The 20,745-nt window shown below is 32.4% G+C and overlaps 1 protein-coding gene across 1 annotated transcript; it reads right to left on the bottom strand.

Moving 5' to 3' along the window:
• Window positions 1-4,021: 4,021 nt before the first annotated feature.
• LOC145332072 (ceramide synthase 6-like) lies at window positions 4,022-17,272 on the bottom strand. Its single transcript, XM_080177002.1, has 14 exons — window positions 17,178-17,272; window positions 16,076-16,172; window positions 14,847-14,921; window positions 13,421-13,521; window positions 12,227-12,283; window positions 10,695-10,732; window positions 9,247-9,375; window positions 8,531-8,607; window positions 8,074-8,158; window positions 7,276-7,333; window positions 6,398-6,447; window positions 6,025-6,073; window positions 5,485-5,540; window positions 4,022-4,778 (listed from the first exon to the last, which is right to left on the bottom strand). The coding sequence occupies exons 2-14, from the start codon at window positions 16,156-16,158 to the stop codon at window positions 4,710-4,712; spliced, it is 927 nt and encodes a 308-aa protein (XP_080033128.1). The 5' UTR covers window positions 16,159-16,172; window positions 17,178-17,272; the 3' UTR covers window positions 4,022-4,709.
• Between the last annotated feature and the right edge of the window lie 3,473 nt (window positions 17,273-20,745).

Raw genomic sequence — 20,745 nt, 5'->3', positions numbered from 1 at the left:
TAAGTATGTTCTAAACTTATAGATAAACATATTTCATAAAAGATTTATTTATAAATAAGTCATTTAAGGCAAGAAATTGATTTTGCAAATTAACATTGCAGATTTTTGCAAATAACTTGCAAATATGATTTCTGCGGATTTTCTAATTAACATAGGCGTTTTCTATGTATATTCCTCTTTCCAAAAATACCTCACTTGTCAAGATTGGATAAAAAAATCTTTGTGGTCGAGATTCCATAACTGTGACTCCTTTAAGGATATGTAAACCAATATTAAGAAGAGTGGGGTGAGAATCCAGAGGGGTGTACCAACCCTTATAAATTAAAAAAAAGACTGGTTTTCGGAATTTGTGGCAAGAACTTCAAAGTTTATATGTCTAGTAGCACAGCGTGCTTACTAGTTTTAGGCGCTTAGGACTTCTTTTTGAAGGTTACGGAATCTTGTATATTACTTTTGACCCGTTCATATAATCCCTCCAAGATCTAATGGAAAGAATCAAAAAATTACTTTTTTGGTGGGGATGGTGCAAAATTTCAATGAATGTATTTTTATAATAGAGGTGGTATTCTCGGCCCCCTACCCTCCAAAAGACGAAGATATTTAAGACAGGGGTTGGTATACATTTACATGTTAGGTGGGGAGGGGAGGTTAATCATTCTTGAAATAGTCTATTTTCTCGTATTCATTCGAATCCGGTAGATAAGAACCGGTTCTCATCCATATGAAAAAACCTATGTCTAGCATCGTATTATATCCAGCTTTATACGAATATAAAAATGTACAATCATAATATTAACACTGGTTTTAATCTTATAATTGTACATTCTATATCCGCGGAAAGCTGTTTATGATACGATGCGAGAAATAACTATTATCTCATTTTAATATTTTTAATATAAATATTTGTTATAAGTATGAAATTTTTTGGGGGGTATGTTGGTGCATCTTGTTACACTTTCATTTGGAAAATGCTTTATACTGAGTGTATTTTCTAGCGCCCATATAACCTTTGTAAATTACGCCTTTATTGCTTCCCTATTCCAATGCCTTCAACTTTCTCTTATGGTAGTAAGATTTATTATCTACAAAAATTACTTTGTCCAAAAAATATCCCCTCTCGGCCCTTATAAATAAATTATATTTTTTTCTAGCAAACCTTATATAAATCTGTTAAAATCATTTTTTTCAATGCCTTAATTTTTCTACGACAATTAACATTTTATATTTTGGTAATTTTTTAAAATTCATATTAACATATATTTCTTAAAAATATAATTATGTGTCTTTCTTTTATTTGATGTATTTTAAAATTCTAAACATTTGAAGGCTAAAATTAACCAAAAGAGTGTGTTTTAGGGATCGACAAATTCTTATGGGATATTGTTAAAAAAGGGCTTAGATCGCGCGATTTTGGCTGTGTATATGAAACCTGTTTTAAGATCAGGGTCATCATGGTATACAGAAAATAGTTGTTGCCCGGAAGATAGAAAGTTATAAGTCTAAATTTATCTTTTGAAATTACCTTGAAAAATGTATTTAATAATAAGAGCTAGCGATTTACTACGTTTTTTATCAGAGCTGAAAAGGTTTTAGTAAATATTAAAATTTAAAGAAAGCAATTAATTAGGAATTAAACTAAATATTTTGTTTTTAAGGATTTAATCAAGTTTTTTTTGCATTATGTATAACTAGCGGATGCGCCCCTAGCATCTATAGTGGCTCTTAAGGGGCTCTTAAATTAGCCTAAAACCATAAATTATTCCTAAATTAACATTAAAATAGCCTTTAATCACCCCGGGACCTAACTGAAGCTGCCCTGAAATGGAGAACTAAATCAGTGCAGTATTTATCGCAATCCTAATTGAATAATTATTTAACCATTCTTAAATTGTTAAAAGTGGACATAAAAATTCCTATATGGGATAAATTAAAAGCAAATATTTTCAATAATTAGGATAGGTCCGTATGTCCGCAACGGATAGATCTTACCGTTAATTTAGGCATGTTGATTGTCTTCTCGATTTCAAAGCGTAGCAACTCTATAATTTTGATAAGAAAGTCCATATGTCCATTTTTGGACAAAAATTTTAATATGATATAATTATCCTAATCATCTGAGTTTTTTTCTGAGTTTTCTAGGCAATCATCAGATGTCCTAAAATCGGTCAGCCAGTTGGCATTGCTTGATTGTTAATTACATTGAAAATGACATTTTTATAACTATATAGTTTTATTTAGTAGAATAACAACATTCAAGTGAGAAAAATCATAATACTATAGAAATGTTTATGTACATGATAGTTTTAACAATTATACTGTATAAAAACTTTTAAATTTGTTTAGAATTCAAGTAATCAATTATTTTCAATTATAAAGTAAAGTATAAAAAGTCTCTTATTGTGAATCATAATTTTTTTCGTGTATATTTTTAATTTTTAATGCAAAAATTTAATTCATATACTTATTGGTAAGACATTGGACAATAAATTAAAATACCCAATTATGACATAAATTTACCCGTTTGATGCCAAGCCATAAAAATGTTGGTTTGGGTCAACGAATAGAAAATGTATTTGTAAAACTTTGGGAACTGTATGATTTACAGTCTAATGTCCTTACCCCTCCCTGCAATTGTAGATAAAACAATAAATAAAAAAAGTACTCTTAACATTATTTCACTAATAGTAGCTTTGAATATTTGATTGGAAGAAGAAAGGAGAGCAGATTAATTCAATGATTTTATTTAAAAATTACTACATTATTATAAAAAAGTAGTGCAATGTCATGGTATGATTATTTTGAAAAAAATCTTGTTTTTTGAAATTTTATACAACCATAAATAAGGCAAATGTTTCAAAAATTGCAATCTAGCCAAAAAACATAAAGATTTTCTTTTATATGTACAGTTTTTATTTGTCTTTTTTAGGAATTGATTTCTTAAGACTAAATTAAAGATTTAAAATTCATAACTCAAATTATAGGAATCACAGCATTAAAATCACAATACTAAATTTGAGCTTATTGTTTATTTATGGACTTTATTTTTTAAACAATTCAAGTAGGAATGACAAAAAAATTTATGTTTATTTTCTTATTTTTTAATCAAAAGGCATTATTTAGTTACAGACACCCGAAAGAAACTTTTTCTTCAAATTTTCGGAAATATTTAGATCCAAAATAGTGATAAAAAAGACCATTTGAATTCTGAATTTTTATTTGCAATAGAAATAAAGAAGTTTCAATAACTAGAAAAAAAACCTTTAAAATTTTAAAATAAAGAACAAGTAGTTTTGGTTCTGTCCCTCAAAGTCCCAAACGAGCATGGAAACCCCTACCCTTAGGGTCTTAGCTCGACTAATCACTTCTGGGAAAACTCTTTAGTTAAAATCTATGAAATATACAAAAACAAATTTCTATTTTGTGAGGTAAAAAAAACACAAAAAAAATTTACAATTTATTACATGCGATAAAAGCGTGTATAATAATGAAAAGGCATGCTGTAACTAATTCTACAATGCATAAAAAATTAATTATTTTAAGAGAGGTAGAGATGAAAATTAATAAGGAGGCACAGTTTTGGACTTAGTTGGTCTTTAACAAAAAAAAGAGAAACAGCGTAAAGTTCCAATAAAAATGACGTCATACAATACAAATGACCATTGATAGGCCAGTACACAATTTACCATTGCTCAATTAGAATGTATACTAGCCTATCATTGGTCATTTGTATTGTTTTAGGTCATTTCTAATGGACACTATTTCAAAAACATGGACATATTAGTCCAATAGTATAGAAGCACTATAATATATAAAATATGAAATAAAGGTAATTCCTGAAAATTTAACATTTTTGAAAGTTTTTCCACTTTATATCAATTGCAATTTGACTCGAAATATCCCAATTTAGTCTTTTAAATAAGAATATTAGTTGAGTTGGAATTTTCTTATTGTAAACAATTATGAAAGACTAAATATAAGGCTTAAAGTACGTGACCAATAACTTTAAAAAGGTCTTAATTCATTTTTAATTAAAATTTAAATTGTTTTTTTTTCATATTAGAAAACAAGCTTGTTTTTTAAACTAATATTTTTTGGGCAGAATTGAAGTATATCCAGGGGCCATGATTCAGCAAATTAATTCCATTTAAAATTGTTAAACTTAGATTTTTTTAGCGTTTTGTTGGCGTAACTTGTTTTGTTATGTTACTAAAGGGAAGTGGTTAAAAGGGGGGAGGGGAAATTAGTTGTGGGCAAATTTTCACTTAGAATTGTTTATCAGAATCCTGGTCCCTTGTCCCTGAGAATATCGAATTCAAAGATTTGATGTATTTATGAAAAATGAAAATGAAGAATTTGCCACTTTACAATTCTCCAATTATGTATATAAAATAACATTGAGACGTATCATAATAAAATCTTTAGGATAGCCATGGAGTTAGGGTTTTTAAGTATTACAAATTCCTTTATATTTATGTAAAGCTTGGTAAACCCTAACTTATTAGGTTACCCTAGGCATATTATATCAATTTATAACTTGCCTCTAAAGAGTTTACAAGCCAGGAACATGTGATTTGTGACAATAATTGCTTAAAAACTCCTTTTCACTGCCGCAAGTCTTTATAAGTTCTTCATAATATCTTTTACAAAGTAATTGTCTGTATAAAAATTTATATTCTCGTTGTTTCCAATGTTTAATATAGAATTCAAGTTTAATCTTCTGGTTCCGAGTCTTCAGAATCACTCCTGTTATCATCCACATCGTCAGAGAACATCAAGGCCTAGATAGATACATAAATTGATGTATACAAGTGGCGGCATGCACAGGATTTTCCAAGGGAAATGCAGGATGTTTCAATTTTAATTTTAAGGAGAGTGTCAAAACTACATTCAAAGCAGACATTAGATGATTTATAAACAGAACGATAATGTAGTAGTAGATTAGTCAGAGAGAGAGACAGAGGGGACAATGGGCTGTTTTTTACAATAGTTACCAAAGTTTTAAGATAACGTTTTCTTATTAGTTGCCTTTAAAACTTTGGGGATTGTCCAAACGTTTCAACCACTAATTGAATATAAAGGAAGGGTAATTTTATGTTTCTTCATTTGGGATGTACATCAATTTAACGGTCATCTTCTTATCTCTTTAGATCCCTGAGGCCTAGAAATAGATACATAAATTGATGTATACAGTGGAGTGCACAGGGTCTTCTTAGTGTTATAATAAAAGGTAAAAAATGGAAAAGGCAGGATTTCCCTATTTTAATTTAAAGGAGTAGTGTCAACATCCCTTCTATACACTGTTTTCTTATTCGTTTGCTTCAAAACTTTGGGGACTTTTTGAATTTTTATTGGTTGATTCATTAAGTTGAGTGTCCATAGGTTTCAACAACTTTTTATAATCTAATTTTAGGTATCATCATTGGGGATGAACATCAATTTATTAGCAATTGTCTTATCCCTTTCGATCCCTGAGATTTGACTAACCTTGTATGCTGCTTTAATGATAAAGTAGGTCCAAAATAGATGAAGAACCAATAATGCTGAAATAAGCAAAGTTAAATATGAAATGTCCAAAGGTCCAGGGAAGGTTATAACTATAGGGTACAACCACGATCACAAGGGAAATCGGCCCTTACACCCCCCCCCCCCTTCCCCAATAAAAAAAACACCTTTTCTTTTTACAACACCCTATCTATCTTTTTCTCTGCTAGTAAATGTCCTTTCCTTATCAGACGTTTGTAAAGTTCAGGCGAATAGGGAATGTGATTCTGACAAACAATTTTAAGTGAAAATCCGCCTCAAACCCCTTCCCTTTTTATTCTCATTCTTACCTACTTCCCTTTAAGGTGACCAACAAAAACAAGTTTTACTCCTACTTTACTCCAACAAAATATTTAATTTTCGGCAATTTCAAATGGAATTAATTGGCTGAATAGCAGCCCCTGGTAAAGTTGAAGTAATTTGTAAAAATAACGCTCTTCTTCTGTTTTAGTTATTGAATTTTAATAGTTTATAATTATTTACCTGTCAATAGAAAATTGAAGATGTAGTACATTGGGAACATTTCCAATAACTGAAAAGAATTAGAATTTCATTTTCAAAAGTTTAAAATCACGGAACCTTTTAACTAAGAATTTTTGACGATTTCACACAAAGTACAAAGTTGTTTTGTTTTACATTCCGTACTGGGCGGATTCGCAGGGTTAGGGCCCTCCCCACTTAATATTTAATTTATTTTAAAAACTAAAAGGGCAACATAGTTTGCTTGCAATGACAAAGCCCACAAGTGTCATTTTTTAATTGATTGTATTATCATAATGTTGTGAAGTTTTACTACAGTTTTGTGTTAATTACAGCAAAAATGAATGAAAAGGGTGTTTTTTTTGCAATAACTGACCTGTGCCGCTTCTACTGTGATGGAATAAATTATCCACACTGGAAAAACACCTGAAATTTGAAATCATTTCTTAATGTAAAGTTTTGGGAAAACGTATGCCCTGTATTTAAAAGTTTCTTTTTTGAACAAATATCCCGCTCCTGTATCAAAACGAAAACTTGGTCTTTTTAGTCATAGTGATTCTACTAATTGTAATCTGTGTAATATAGAAAGTAGTATAGAACACTCGTTATTCTTTTGCCTTTACCCAAAATTCTTTATACATGCACTTGCCATATATTTACACTATTATTTCTATAATGACACCCCAGAATTCATTCGTCTCAAAGAAAATCTTTGCGTTTACCTAACTAACCTAACCTGCAATAAGCATCATGTATACCTTGTTTCTCTCAAATGTTCGCTTATTTGATCCAAAATTGAATATGAGGGAAACTCAAAATAATATATGAATTTTGGATCTAGAATAATGTCTCTTTTCGATAATCAGGGGGAGGGGAGTTGGAAGGCAAAAAAAGAGCATTCTTTTTTTGAAAATTTTCAATAAAATAATTCCAAGCACTCTACAAATTTTTAACAAAACGGTTCTCAAGATCTTTCTATGCATTCTCATACACTTTAAATTACATTTGTTATACAAGAAATATACATATCTCACGTAACTTTACAAAGTGTCTCAAAAATCAGCAATGTGACGTCATAAAAATAAGGGAGATGAGAGGAGCAGTGGGAAAGAAAATCCCTCATTTTTATGATATCACATTGCTGATTTTTGAGACACTTTGTAAAGTTACATATCTCACAATATAAGGAACCGACAGTGCTTTTTATACCATTTGTAGACTTTATGAGTTAAAGCTGGACTACTGAGAACTTACCCATTCTTGTAGTGACCCAAACTGTAAGAAAACCAACAAAGGCAATATCACAGACTTTCTGAAATATATTATACATGTAACATATGCTGTATAATAATAATGGACATAGAATATATTATGACAGGGGAAAATTGTCGTCGATTTAGGTTGCTAACATGGAACTCATGTATTGGTCAGTTCGTTCAGCCAGTAGGAGGCAGGAGATGGACTAAAGGGGTGGATGTGGGTTATCGTTATTTTTTGCCAGCTACAAGTTTTACTTAATTGGAGAAAATCTGGCGTAACATCCAAATAATGATATACACATTCACATAGCATATCTGCCCAGCTTGGCTAGCTCACCTGATACTTAGCATATCTGCCCATCTAGGCTAGCTCACCTGATACTTAGCATATCTGCCCAGCAAGGCTAGCTCACCTGATACTTAGCATATCTGCCCAGCTAGGCTTGCTCACCTAATACTTAGCATATCTGCCCAGCTTGGCTAGCTCACCTGATACTTAGCATATCTGCGCAGCTTGGCTAGCTCACCTGATACTTAGCATATCTGCCCAGCTTGGCTAGCTCACCTGATACTTAGCATATCTGCGCAGCTTGGCTAGCTCCCCTGATACTTAGCATATCTGCCCAGCTTGGCTAGCTCACCTGATACTGAGCATATCTGCGCAGCTTGGCTAGCTCACCTGATACTTAGCATATCTGCCCAGCTTGGCTAGCTCACCTGATACTTAGCATATCTGCGCAGCTAGGCTTGCCTACCTGATACTCAGCATATCTGCCCAGCTTGGCTAGCTCACCTGATACTTAGCATATCTGCCCAGCTTGGCTAGCTCGAGCCAATGGTCCGCGAAATCATGGATGAATAGCACTAAGGAACCAATTCTGAAAAAAAACAACAGAATTTAAATTAAAACAACCATAAGTAGCGAAACACAAAAAATCATGGAAAGGACAAAGGGACAAAGTTATTTATAGGGCAGTTTCAGAATACATACACAAACTCAAATAAAACCATGAAAAAACCTTTAAAAAAGTAAAAGGTATTTTTTTATTTTGATGCATGACTGACATAAATATGGATAGAAAATGTATAGAAAATATGAGCATATGTAATAGGAATCTTCAATGAAAAGTTTAGCTATCTATCTTCAAAGCAGCCGAGAAGATGAATTACCCAATCAATATCAAAAGATTACACTTTTAGACTAAACTAAATAAACCTAATTATACAAATGCTATGCTTTTTTGAGTTACCTATGAACTTGACAAACCCAGCTGAGAACCAGAAGGAAAATTGTTGCTAAATGGTGAATAAACATCTCAAGGAAGTCCTGAAAAGAAATTTCCTTAAAATATTTTAATAATGGCAAACAATTGCTCTTTTCTTAAACCTGTATGTAACTATGTTAGTGTGTAGATTTTGATGTTGTTTTTGATCATGTTTTTTTTTTTTTCATGTATACTCATGATTTATAACTTGACGATTTTAACATTAAAAGACAAAAAACACATATGAGAGTAAGAATATATTTTAAAAAGCATTGTTTAGATTAAGAATTAAGTATTTAAATTGATAGATTACAAATCTTTAAAAAAATTAACAATAATAAATTTTAAAACAAAGGTTGAGTGAAGAAATGACAAAATCAAACTGGCGCAGCAATGCAAACAGTAAAAAAGAAAAAAAAGTTTACAAAAATGTGGGTGTGTGTCTTTCTGTTAGTACCAAAGGATCTCGCTAACCGTTGAACTGACATGTATCTTCTCATAGGTCCTGGAAAGGATTACAACTATTTGGAGGAGATTAACAATATCCTCCGAAAATACATCCCCTACAGAATTTTTTTACTTTCAAAACTAAAATCGAAAGTAGATGGGAGTAACTCCCCCCCCCCCACTCTTTTAAGTGCCCCTAGATGCCTATTGCTGAGATGATTAATTATATGATGAAATAATCAAAATATTCAAACCTTTCTTTTAGCATCAGCAAACTGTGAAATAAAAAGAGACCAATAGAAGCTGAGTTCAATCATATAGTACCACCAAACTTCTGGGTCTATAACGTGGAGTTCAGGGTAACCAAACCAGATTTCTGTTGTCTAAAACAAACAAAAAGGTTTTTATTTATGATAGAAGTTTTTTATTAGGTATTTTTTCTTCTGAAAGGTATCACAATGCACAAGAGAATACGTTACACAAGGGTTAGGCCAGTAGGAATGTTCCCTGAAAAGAAGGCCCTTATTGGTTCACCGGTTAATAGCTTCTGGATTAATATGGACTGACAAACATTGTTCAACTTTGTATTTTAGATAGCGAAGATTTTTTTACAGTATCCCTTTAAAACTGTTTAAAAATCCGCTGTATTAGAACCGGTTCCCAGTAATACTGGAAAATCATCGTATCACATATCATAAAAAAACTGATTCTATATTCTTATAATTTTTCATTTTAATATCCGCGGAAAGCTGTCTACAATACGATTCGATAAATTATTATACGTTAATTTTACTATAGAAAATAGACTAGAAAATACTAATTACCATTCATTTGCATATTGACAAAAAAACTAGTAAATAAATTTGCCTCGTAAATAAAGTACATTAATATTTAATTGTCTTAATATATCGCTAGTTGTTAATTTTCTTTTTATTTACTTAAAACATGAAATTTTAGCCAAGTATTACCAAATAATTCTGTAATGATATTTTTTGTTAGGTATCTAATAAAATTTTATTAGAATTTGATTAACAAACAAGGAGCAAAGCACAAAAAAACACGGAAGAAAAAAAGACAACGTGAGCAGATATGCATTGTGCGAAAAAAATATGTATTGGTATATCAACCGACGGAACAAGCAAATCATCTACTAAATGTTCGTTCATCATCATCGCCATTTATCTCTTCTTTCCAGAGCATAGGCCACGCACAATGGTTCTCCATTTATCTTTGAATTGGGCCTCGGTAGAGGCATCATTGAAAGATGATAGATATTTATCTCTCAGTTCATTCAGGAATTCCCTACTCCAGGTTGTTTTTGGTCTACCTGGTTTTCCTCTTTCCTGTGAAGGGGTTCCAAGTTAAGGCTTTATTGGTTAAATCATCTTGCCCTTTCCTTAGAGTGTGCCCCAACCATCTCCATTTCCTCTGTTTAATTGTCAGTTTGATGTCTGACATATCACTGCGCTCTAGAAGCTCTAGAACCTTGAATGTTCGTTGGTGTAGGGAATCTTCACAAATAATATCTTGAGTAACCGCCGAAAATTTTCCTAATCGTTTCTTGCAGAAGGTCAGACGAACGGTAATTTACTTATAAAAATAACTATATATAGCACGAAGGACTAGATCCATCAGATGGACGGACTTACATACATAGAAAAAATGTGCTCTTTAAATGTGTTTGATTTTAAAATAATTATACCTGCCAAAACCAAGGCTTTTTGGTCATAATACTCACACCTAAAAAAAATATACGATTTATGCAAAATATATAGATATATGAGTTAACAAATATTTGCAGGAACAGCCGACTCTAGGGGGCGTGGTGTCGCTTCGGAATCTAGACCTCTCAACGCACCTTGAAACATAATCCGCTTTTAATTGCGGTGTAAAGCGTCCATTCGCCCATCAGACGCCAACCCTTTGTTTGAGAAGTCCTAACTGTCCATAGTAATGAGTTGCTTCTGTTTTGATCCAAGCCATTCCCCTTAATTACTCTAACTATTCATGTCGCGCACCTGACATAGTAGCAGAAGGAATCATTTTTACGACGCGGTGCTAAGCCGAGATTCGAACCTATCACCCTCCTCCCCAACGACGAGCGAGTGCGCTATGTGTTGAGCCACGGTCGCCGAACCCTTAGTACCTGTACTTTTATTCTAAACTTTTCTATAATAATGGTCAGTATGTCCGTCCTTACGTAACGAATAGCTATTATCGTTAATTAAGGCATGTTAGAATTTTTCTATCGATTTGAAACTTGGTATGGTCATTTAATAGTTCAGAAAATATTTTAGAAAGGATTACAACTCTTTAATCGTTAACAGAATGTCCTTACGTTCATTTTAAACATGTTGATTCACTCTTTCGACAGCATTATTTTTATCTGATTTTTTAATACTAATTCTTAGGACAACAAAGTATATGATTAAGCGAAGCATCAGTATAAATGCCCTAAAAAGTAAGTATATCCTCAATAAATTTGTTTACACTTATCTTCTTCTTATTAAGTTCTAACACTCTACGAGTGTTATTGTTCGTATGTGCTACCGTTTAATAAATCAAAATCTGCAGTATAAATCTTAATCTTTAGGCCATGGATATAAAAAAAAAGTTTGTTATGTTGTTTTATATTTTTTTCTGTAATCAATTAGCCTATTATAAAACAATTTGAGGGAAAAGTTTGTAGGTAAATAATAGGTATAACTTATTAAGTAAACATTTGTTTACTAAAACAGCAAACATGGTAATAAATATTGATCATTAAAACTTAAAAGTCAAAATTCATATTGGGAAATTTCTACAGGTTTTTTTGTAGTTTGGACTTAAGTAAAGCATTTAATGCGTATTTATAAATCTTATTTAAATAAGAATTTTTTAAGCTTTGAAAAGTAAACTACTTTCAAATTTTAAAAATGAATATACATATTTTTTTGTACTTTTGACAATATTTTTTTGTTGACAATATTCTTCTCTGTTCTATTAAATTGATAATATGATGTCTATCCGACTTTATAAGCTATTTCATCCCTTACTGGTAAAATAAAAACCCTTAAATTTAGAGGCTAAGGGACGAAGCCACTACCAACCTTTTTAATAATCCTTTTCTTGATTATTAACTTTAAAAAGATTTATTCAGCGCTAAGTTATCTAAATAGATAACCTTATTTTTGAAATTAATATTAATGATTAGCTACTGTTTGTGATACAGTCATTCTTGTTTAAACAACCTACCCATAATATGAAGAAATAAATAGGCACACCATCGCCAACCAGTCTCACAAAACTTATCTAAAAATAAATAAATCAACAAAAAAATGATCAGATAATATATTTAGCTTTTAGGAGCAAAGCCTATTGTAAATCCCAATTTGAGTTTTTCATTTAGGTTGCTTAACATACCTCGATCTATTATGTATTAGTAACACCCATTATACAACCAACTCTAACTGTTTTGGGCCGAGGCATTCCCCCTACTTTAAATATTATTGTCGCGCAACTAATAATAATAAACCATTTTAACGTCTTTAGTTATGACGCAGTGTTAAGCCGAGATTCGAGCCTATCACCTCCAAGATGCTTAACATAATTCCCGGGATATCCTAAATTCTAGGTTATTCTATTGCTCTCCCTCCACCTGCTTCTTATTATTTATACAATTACTCTCCAATGTTAGCTGTCATCCTTGTTAGCTTTAGCTTTCATAAACAAATATCGGATCAAGTAAAGAAAACGAAGTAGCGGGTTTCGTAGTATGCTCACAGTAGCTTTTCTCCTATTTCTAGCCCACGCGTTGAGGGGGGGGGGGCTTTAACCCTGGGGAGCCAATATCCTAACCCTGCGGGGCAATCATCATTTCCGTACCTAATCTAAAATAGCCTTTCAGCTACCGTAAAAATACGAAGAAACCCCCTACTTCGTTTTCTTTCCATGATCCCAAATATCTTTTATCTGAATGAACGCAATGAGACGTGAAACCATTCTTATTCTATACAATAATAATAAATACATTATCTTTACAAATCTTTTTTTCCAGTATGGCTACGAAACCGATTAATATCCGCTGGATTAGAATCTTTTCTGAGCCAAACTGAAAACGCATGTATAGTATTTGGACAATTTTCAAAGAGTAATGAAATAAAAGAGTAAATTCATAAAAATCAATACCAGTTTAGTTGGCCTGGGCTTTCGGCCCTTCGGGGCCAACTAATTTGGAATTAATCTTATACTTTCAGTTTTCTATCCGCGGAATACTATCTATAATACGATGCGATAAATAACTATTTCTTAGTCTATATTATGTCTCAACAAGGATGACAGCCTTCATAGAAGCAAGACTATAACATAATACCTTAAACTATTATAAGAGCTATATTACGAAAGGACATACGATCAAATGTAGAAAGCTGAATTTAAAATTAAACTTACCTAAAGTATCGAGTTTGAGTCCCTTAGCTTTCCTGCGGGCCCAAAATGCTAATGTATAATTTTTGTGTTTATCTCTCAGCCCAAGATAGGTTCCGAAGCCCCTAAAAGTAAACCAAATACATTATTATATAGTTAGCGGCTACGCCCCTAGAGGCATCAAGGAGCACCAAATATATTTTCTTTTTATTCTATCAGATCAGCTGTTTACCATAAAATACACAAGGTGATTTCTCTTGGAAGGGTTGTGGCACCCTCCCCAAAAATAGCTAAAAACCTTTCAATGACCGATGAGAAGCTACGCTGTAAAGGAGAACCATATTGGTTCAGCGATTAGCGAGATCCTTTGGTACAGACAGTCAGAGATCCTTTCACTTTATCAACTAAAAATCTTCTATTTAATTAACTTTCTCGTAATCATTCGAATCCGGTGGATAGGAACCGATTCTCATCCATACGAAAAAACTATGTTTAGCATCGTATTATAAACCGATTTCTACGAATATAAAAATGTACAATAATAAGATTAAAACCAGTTTTTTTAGCCCGTGCCTTCGGCACCTCGGGGCTAAAAAATCTGGTTTTAATCTTATAATTGTACATTCTATATCCACGGAAAACGGTTTATAATACGATGAAAGAAATAACTATTATCGGTTCGTACTTACATAATTTTTGTGCTTCGCTATTTATGGATGTTGTCATCCTTGTTAACATTTTTAGCATAGCTAGGTACTCTATGGGCGATTTGTTTTGTAAGGGTTGTGGTACTCTCCCCAAAAATAGTTATAAACCTTCCCTGGACCTATAAAAGCTTCACTGTAATGGAGAACCATATCGGTCCAGTGGTTAGCAAGATACAAACACAAAGACAGATAGACATCCTGTTACTTTTATATGAGGATTGTTAGGTTGAAATGTGTAAAAAGTTGGCTGTAACCGCTAAATTATTTTCTTATCTGATAATCTAGATTTCATTTTCCATTCCAAAATAGAAATATAAAACAAGGATGACAACATCCATAGACCCTCCACTTCCAATTTTAAAAAGAAAAAGTAAAAAATATTGGCGGGGCAGAATATTTTTTCCACGAGCGATTTATCTTGGGATAGTGGAGATACATTCCACAAATAGTTATAAATGAAGCGGTTTATAGTGCTCATAAAAAAAATAAGTCATACTGGCAAACCATTGGTCAATTAATACGTATACTGGCCTGCCATTAATAATTTAGTCATTGTATTGGCGTATTATTGGTTGTATGACGTTTTACACCGCAATCATAAGTATTGTATGTATGTTCCAGGGTAAGGTCTAGTACCCGAAGCGACACCTAGCCCCCTAGAGTCTTAACTCTTATTGTATGACGTCATTTTTTATAGGCATTATAAAAAGTTTCATTATAAACCTTAAATATGAAAAAAATACCTGAAAATTTTTTGTTCCACAATGGCTCTGAGAATAAGGACCAGGAAGGCACTTGGTATAGGGTACAACAGATGACTAAAACAAATAATAACAATTCATTCACGAAACTTCCCCTTGGTTGTGTAAGAAAGGAGATTATTGAGTAGTTTGAATACTCAATAGTCGCGTACATAGTGCAGTGCAACCCTTACCCCAAGCTCCTCTGCGGAAAGCGTCATTCATTACGGTGACTTAATTTGGTACATCTGCCTTACTCGGCAAGGGTGAGGTAATAAAGAGTAGGTCCCTGAGACAGCGGGTCAAGTACTTGCACAACCCCAATATTTGTGTTAAGCTTCTATAAATTGGAGAATTTAATTGGTCTAGTAGTTATCGAAATCATAAGCTATAAACAAACAAAAACCTTACTACTTTATATATTAACTATAAATAGAGTTACAACCTTTTTTTCCCATTTAATTCATGGAATACAATTGTTACACTAATTAAAATATTATAAGTTGCAATTAAAATGTTAAAAAATAAGAATTTTAAAATATATCTTTTTACAAGCTACACTGAAAGTGCTTGGGGAAAATGCATTTCAATAGAAATAGGGGGGAGGGGGGCAAAGGGAATTTTCAGAATATAAGACCAATTTCATCATTAGGAGCCAATTAGATTTTTTGTATAATTTCAATATTGATACACGTAATATAAAACAAGGATGACAACATCCATAAAAGCGAAGCCTTGAAACTGTAGGAAAAACGAATATTAATAATTGTTGAGTGTCAGAGCTAAATAATCAGAACATAAATGTATATAAGTCGAAACAAAACTGTTGAAAAACTGAATAGATACAGGTAATGTTTTAGGACATACTTACGTTTTTAGGACTTGATTATAGAGATGATTCGCTCATAACATTGTGCTTTGTTGTTCTAGGAATCATTATTTTAAAAATCAGACCAATCGGATAATTACATCATAAAAAAAGTTAAAAATCGTCATGTTTAAAATGGACATTTTGGTAATGATTATAGAGTTGCTACGTTTCTAAATCGCACCTAACTACTAAAAGAATCACCATGCAAAATAACCTGGAGTTAGACACACTGTTTCCATAACTTTTGAGAATCTTCCCTGTAAAGGAGAACCATATCGGTTTAGCGGTTAGAGAGATCCTTCGGTACACATAGACATCCTTTTACTTTAGTATAAGGATAGGGAGGACATAATGAAATTACCTAAATTGAGCATATTTTGGATCCTTAAAATGTTGCCAGGTATAACCTGGAGGTAGCCACACTGTTTCCTCCCAGAACTTCATCTCCACAGATTTTTCTACAATAGTTTACAATTAGAATTGAAGTGGTTTATAGTGCCCATAAAAATTGACGCTATACAATACAAATGACCAATGATAGGCTAATACACAGACTAAATTACCAATGGCAGGCAAGTTTCCATTTTAATTGACAAATTGTAGGCCAGTATGACGTAACTTTTTATAGGTGCTAGAAAAAGCTTAATTAGAATTATACAGATTAATTTACCCCCCCCCCCCAAAGCGAATTACCCCCCCTCCTTAAAAAAATGTTTCCCCCCCCCCCCAAAAAAAAAAAAGTTTGGACGTCTATGGGTGCCACAACCCTTCCAAGAGAAATCACCTTGTGTATTTTATGGTAAACAGCTGATCTGATAGAATAAAAAGAAAATATATTACGTGCTCCTTGAGGCCTCTAGGGGTGTAGCCGCTAACTATATAATAATGTATTTGGTTTACTTTTAGGGGCTTCGGAACTTAAGATAAACACAAAAATTACACATTAGCATTTTGGGCTCGCAGAATTAAAAGCTAAGGGACTCAACAGATTAACAGAATCAGCAATCTTAAGGGAGAAGAGAATTGACAGTAAATTGATATACGTCCTGAATGATGAACATAATTACCCATCTTGCGTATTAAAATTGTTGCTTTAAAAGTTTTTACACTATTCCTACTAATTTTTTAATCTGTTTGAAAAGTAATGGAGGGGGGGTTTATCAGTGCTCCATATGGCACTTTTTAGAAGGCGCCAAATCTCCCTCATTTTTATGATGTCACATGGCTGATTTTGAGTCCCGCTTTAAGCAACGCATCAATACTTAAATGCAGCTTATACCAAAAATGAAATTAATTCCAACCTACACGTGATTTTTAGCTGTCGATGGGGGGGCAACACTTATAAATTTTCGACCTTTCATCTGACCCTTAAATATTATTTTAGATTTATTTTGCGTGTTGGTTATACCTTATACCTAACTTAAATGTAAGAAAAAATATTTATAGAAACACAAACTACCTACCTATGCTTGGATATCCATATAAAGAAACATTATTAATTTTTTGTAGCAGTCATTTATTACATAACTTTAATTTGTATCTACATAATCTTTTTTCTGAAATATAGCATAATTTAAAATAAATTTCCAAAAAAGATAAATGTTAAATCTTCTGTTAAAGAAAATAACTTAAGGGCAAGATATATGTCATATAAGCTGTTCTTTAAGAGAGTAGTTTAAAACCAACAAACATAATTATTAGATAACAAGGATGACAACATCCATAAAAGCGAAGCACTGAAACGGTCGGAGAAACGGACATTAACACTTGTATAGTGTCAGAACTGAATAATCAGAATATAAATGTATAAGAGTCGAAGCAAAATTGTAAGTAAATTTGTTGAAAAACTGCTTGATACAGAATAATGTTTATGGGTATACTTACATTTTTAGGAATTATAGAGTTGCCTCGCTTATAATATTGTACTTTATTATACCAGGAATCAGTATATCAAAAATCAGATCAATCGAATAATTAGATTACATAAAAATTTGTTGTTAAAAAAGTAAAAAAAATCAACATGTTTAAAATGGACGTACGGACAATCTGGTAATGAGTATAAAGTTAAAACGATTTCTAAATCGTACCTAACTACTACAGGAATAACCATGCAAAGTTTGAAATCGATAGGAGAATTCTAACATGCCTAAATTAACGAAAAAAGCTATCCGTTACGGACGGACGGACGGACGGACCGACCCTAATTATAGAAAAGCTTCGCCTATAAAAACATCCATAGATAACGAAGCTTATTGTTAAAATAAAGAGTAAAGTTAGACATACAGAAGAACAAATATTGTCACTCAGAGCAATATAGATGTACCAACGACGGACCAAATGTATTAAAGAGCAGATGCTAATTGATCACATGAAAATTTCAAGAAAGGTTCCATAAAATATCCGTCAAACCTACGGACCAAATATGTTTTTTAAATGATATTTATTGTAATTTATAACGAATGTTCACAAAAAAAATAGCTGTATCTCTTGAGTAGCAGCTGAGAAAATCTCGTTACTAACAAAAAGTTATTTGAAATTATAGAATATCATCGCAACTAAAATTTAATCAACTATTTAATACTTTTATTTATGTATATTTTCTTAAATTTTTCAACCAGGACACTTTTAATTGGCATGTTTTTAGCTATTTTACAAGGAATCTATATTATGTAAGGGCCAGGGGTGTTTTCATTATAAATACTATTCTAGCCAAAATTGACATAAACAACATAAAATTATAACGACTGCAAAACCTCACTATTAACATCAAATTTATTTCGATATCTTTTTGTGAAAAGACATAGTTATAACAACTAGAAAAAAAAACTATTTTGCCTTATAGTTTTAAATACAATATTTCTTTTATAATAGCACATTTCTTTATTGATGACCAGGCTCTTAAACTATTGCGATCTTTATTGGTGACAATCTCAGCATGCTATTTTACAAACAATAATTATTAGAAATGTTATTTTCAAAGTTCTGGTAATTTGTTTTCTAGCGTTAGATGGGATTGGAAAGCTAAAAATAGACTTAAACCAGCTCAAAGTTAAATGAAGCTTTATTGAAAAGAATAACAAAATCGAGACAACTAATTGGTCCACATCAGTGGTGTGAACAGGTGGATGTATTTCTTAAAGGAGTGAAAAAAAGGGCAGTTCTTTCCTCTTGAACTTTAAGGGGGTTGTTGACACCTTCATTCTGCCCGCTAAGGTTCAGATACAAAAAACTGTATTAATTTTTATTATGAAGGTAAAATGAAACACCCAAAAACATCTTAAATCATTGTTTACTATCAACAAGTATAGCTATACAGTCAAAGTTCAGTGCCTTTGACTTTAAATAATGTTTAATATTCAAACATGAAAAGACTATAAATCATTCAGAGCCAAACGTCCACGTGTGGGAAAAACAACAGCTGTAAAAAGTTCCCCTCCAACAAAATAATTCCTGCAATAAAGAGGCCAATAATATATATTGGCAGTCACGGTGCAGTCACTATTCCTACTGAGCCCTTCACTCTGACTCCATATATACTGCAAAACTGTATTTCCCTTTGCTATACCAGTCTCTCTATCTCTCTATCCTCTCTCTTTCTCTTTGTCTTTTTAGATGCGTTTTTATTTTGGGGTGGGCCTTATATCGCTCTTTCTTCCCCTTTCAACTCTCTATCTCTATCTGGATTTCTCTCTTTTTCTGTTCCTTTTGAACCCTCTCTCTCTATTTCCTAACCTCGCCCATTTTAATAATGTCTCTGATTCTATTTCCTATCTATCTATCTATCTCCTTTCCATTATTCTCTTTCTCTCTCTCTCACTTTTTTCCTCCTGTTTCTGTGTCTCTCGTTGTCTCTCTGGAGAGGTATTGTTGGTTTCACCTTATAGATGGTCCCCTTCCTTTCTAACATTTCCCCGGCTACTAACAAATGACTTCCCTCAATCAAACCAAAGTGTTGCTGAAATTTAGCCAATTTAATTTTAAGATTAAGATTAGCATGTGTTTATATATCCCTATAAAAAGTAACATCAAGTTTGTCTGTCTTTGCCGAAGGATCTTGCTGCCCTTTAAACCGATATATTTCTCCTTTACAATGTAGCTACTCATAGGTCTATGGAAGGTTTGTAATCATATGGGGTGATGAAGGAAATCCGAAGAGAAATTTTCCCCTTAGAAGAATGACCCCTCCCCCCATCTTAAGTGGCCTTAAAAGGCCATTGAGACCGTATAGGGGTTTTTACCAAGGCTCTTAAAATCTCGTTTTATACCTATTTATTTTCATTAAATGAAAAAAGAGTATTTTCAGCAATAATTTTATTAGTTTTGTGGAAACATGTCTAAAAGCATTAATGCAAAATAACACGATTCTTCTTCCCCCCAACTTTTACCCTAATTCATTTAATATTATTCTACTACTGAAGTCAACTTTAGGCTTTAAATTAGAAGATGATTAAAGTCCCTCAACAGATTATGACGTCATAGATAAAATAACCAATGAGAGGCCAGCATAAGTTTTACCATTGATCAATTACAGTGTATATTGGCCTCTCATTGGCTATTATATCGTATGACGTCATAATCCTCTTCTGTAAATTAACTTTTGTAAATTTAAGGTTTTAAATTTTCAGATGTGTTCAATTTATTTCAAACTTTGTATTAATTTTTCTTAGACAATAAGGTATTATCTAGAAGGCCTATAACCAAGGCTTATCAGCCGCGACTAAGCCTTAAATCTAAACCTGTTTGAAAACTATTTTGAAAGTAGGGGTTGCCATATGTGGGTCAGGTTTAGGCCTCTGGCTGATTTTTTAAAATTGTAAAAGGTTGATTTCTTTCAGGCCTACAGTTGGCCGACGTGTGGCTAAAATAATAATTTGTTATTTCTAATCATTTTATTTTTTCATGAAGTCCGAAAGTCTATTCTACTGTCAAACAACAAATCAATTAATTTTATAACATTTTTCGGGAAGGGTCCCTTTCGTGGCAACGCCCCTTAAGGGGCGATTTGTTGTATTTTTAAAATGAGTTTTTATA

This window comes from Acartia tonsa, chromosome 11, assembly GCF_053477335.1.
Source record: "Acartia tonsa isolate MP-2025a chromosome 11, ASM5347733v1, whole genome shotgun sequence".
Lineage (NCBI taxonomy): Eukaryota > Metazoa > Arthropoda > Copepoda > Calanoida > Acartiidae > Acartia > Acartia tonsa.
This window is presented reverse-complemented; position numbering and strand designations above follow the sequence as displayed.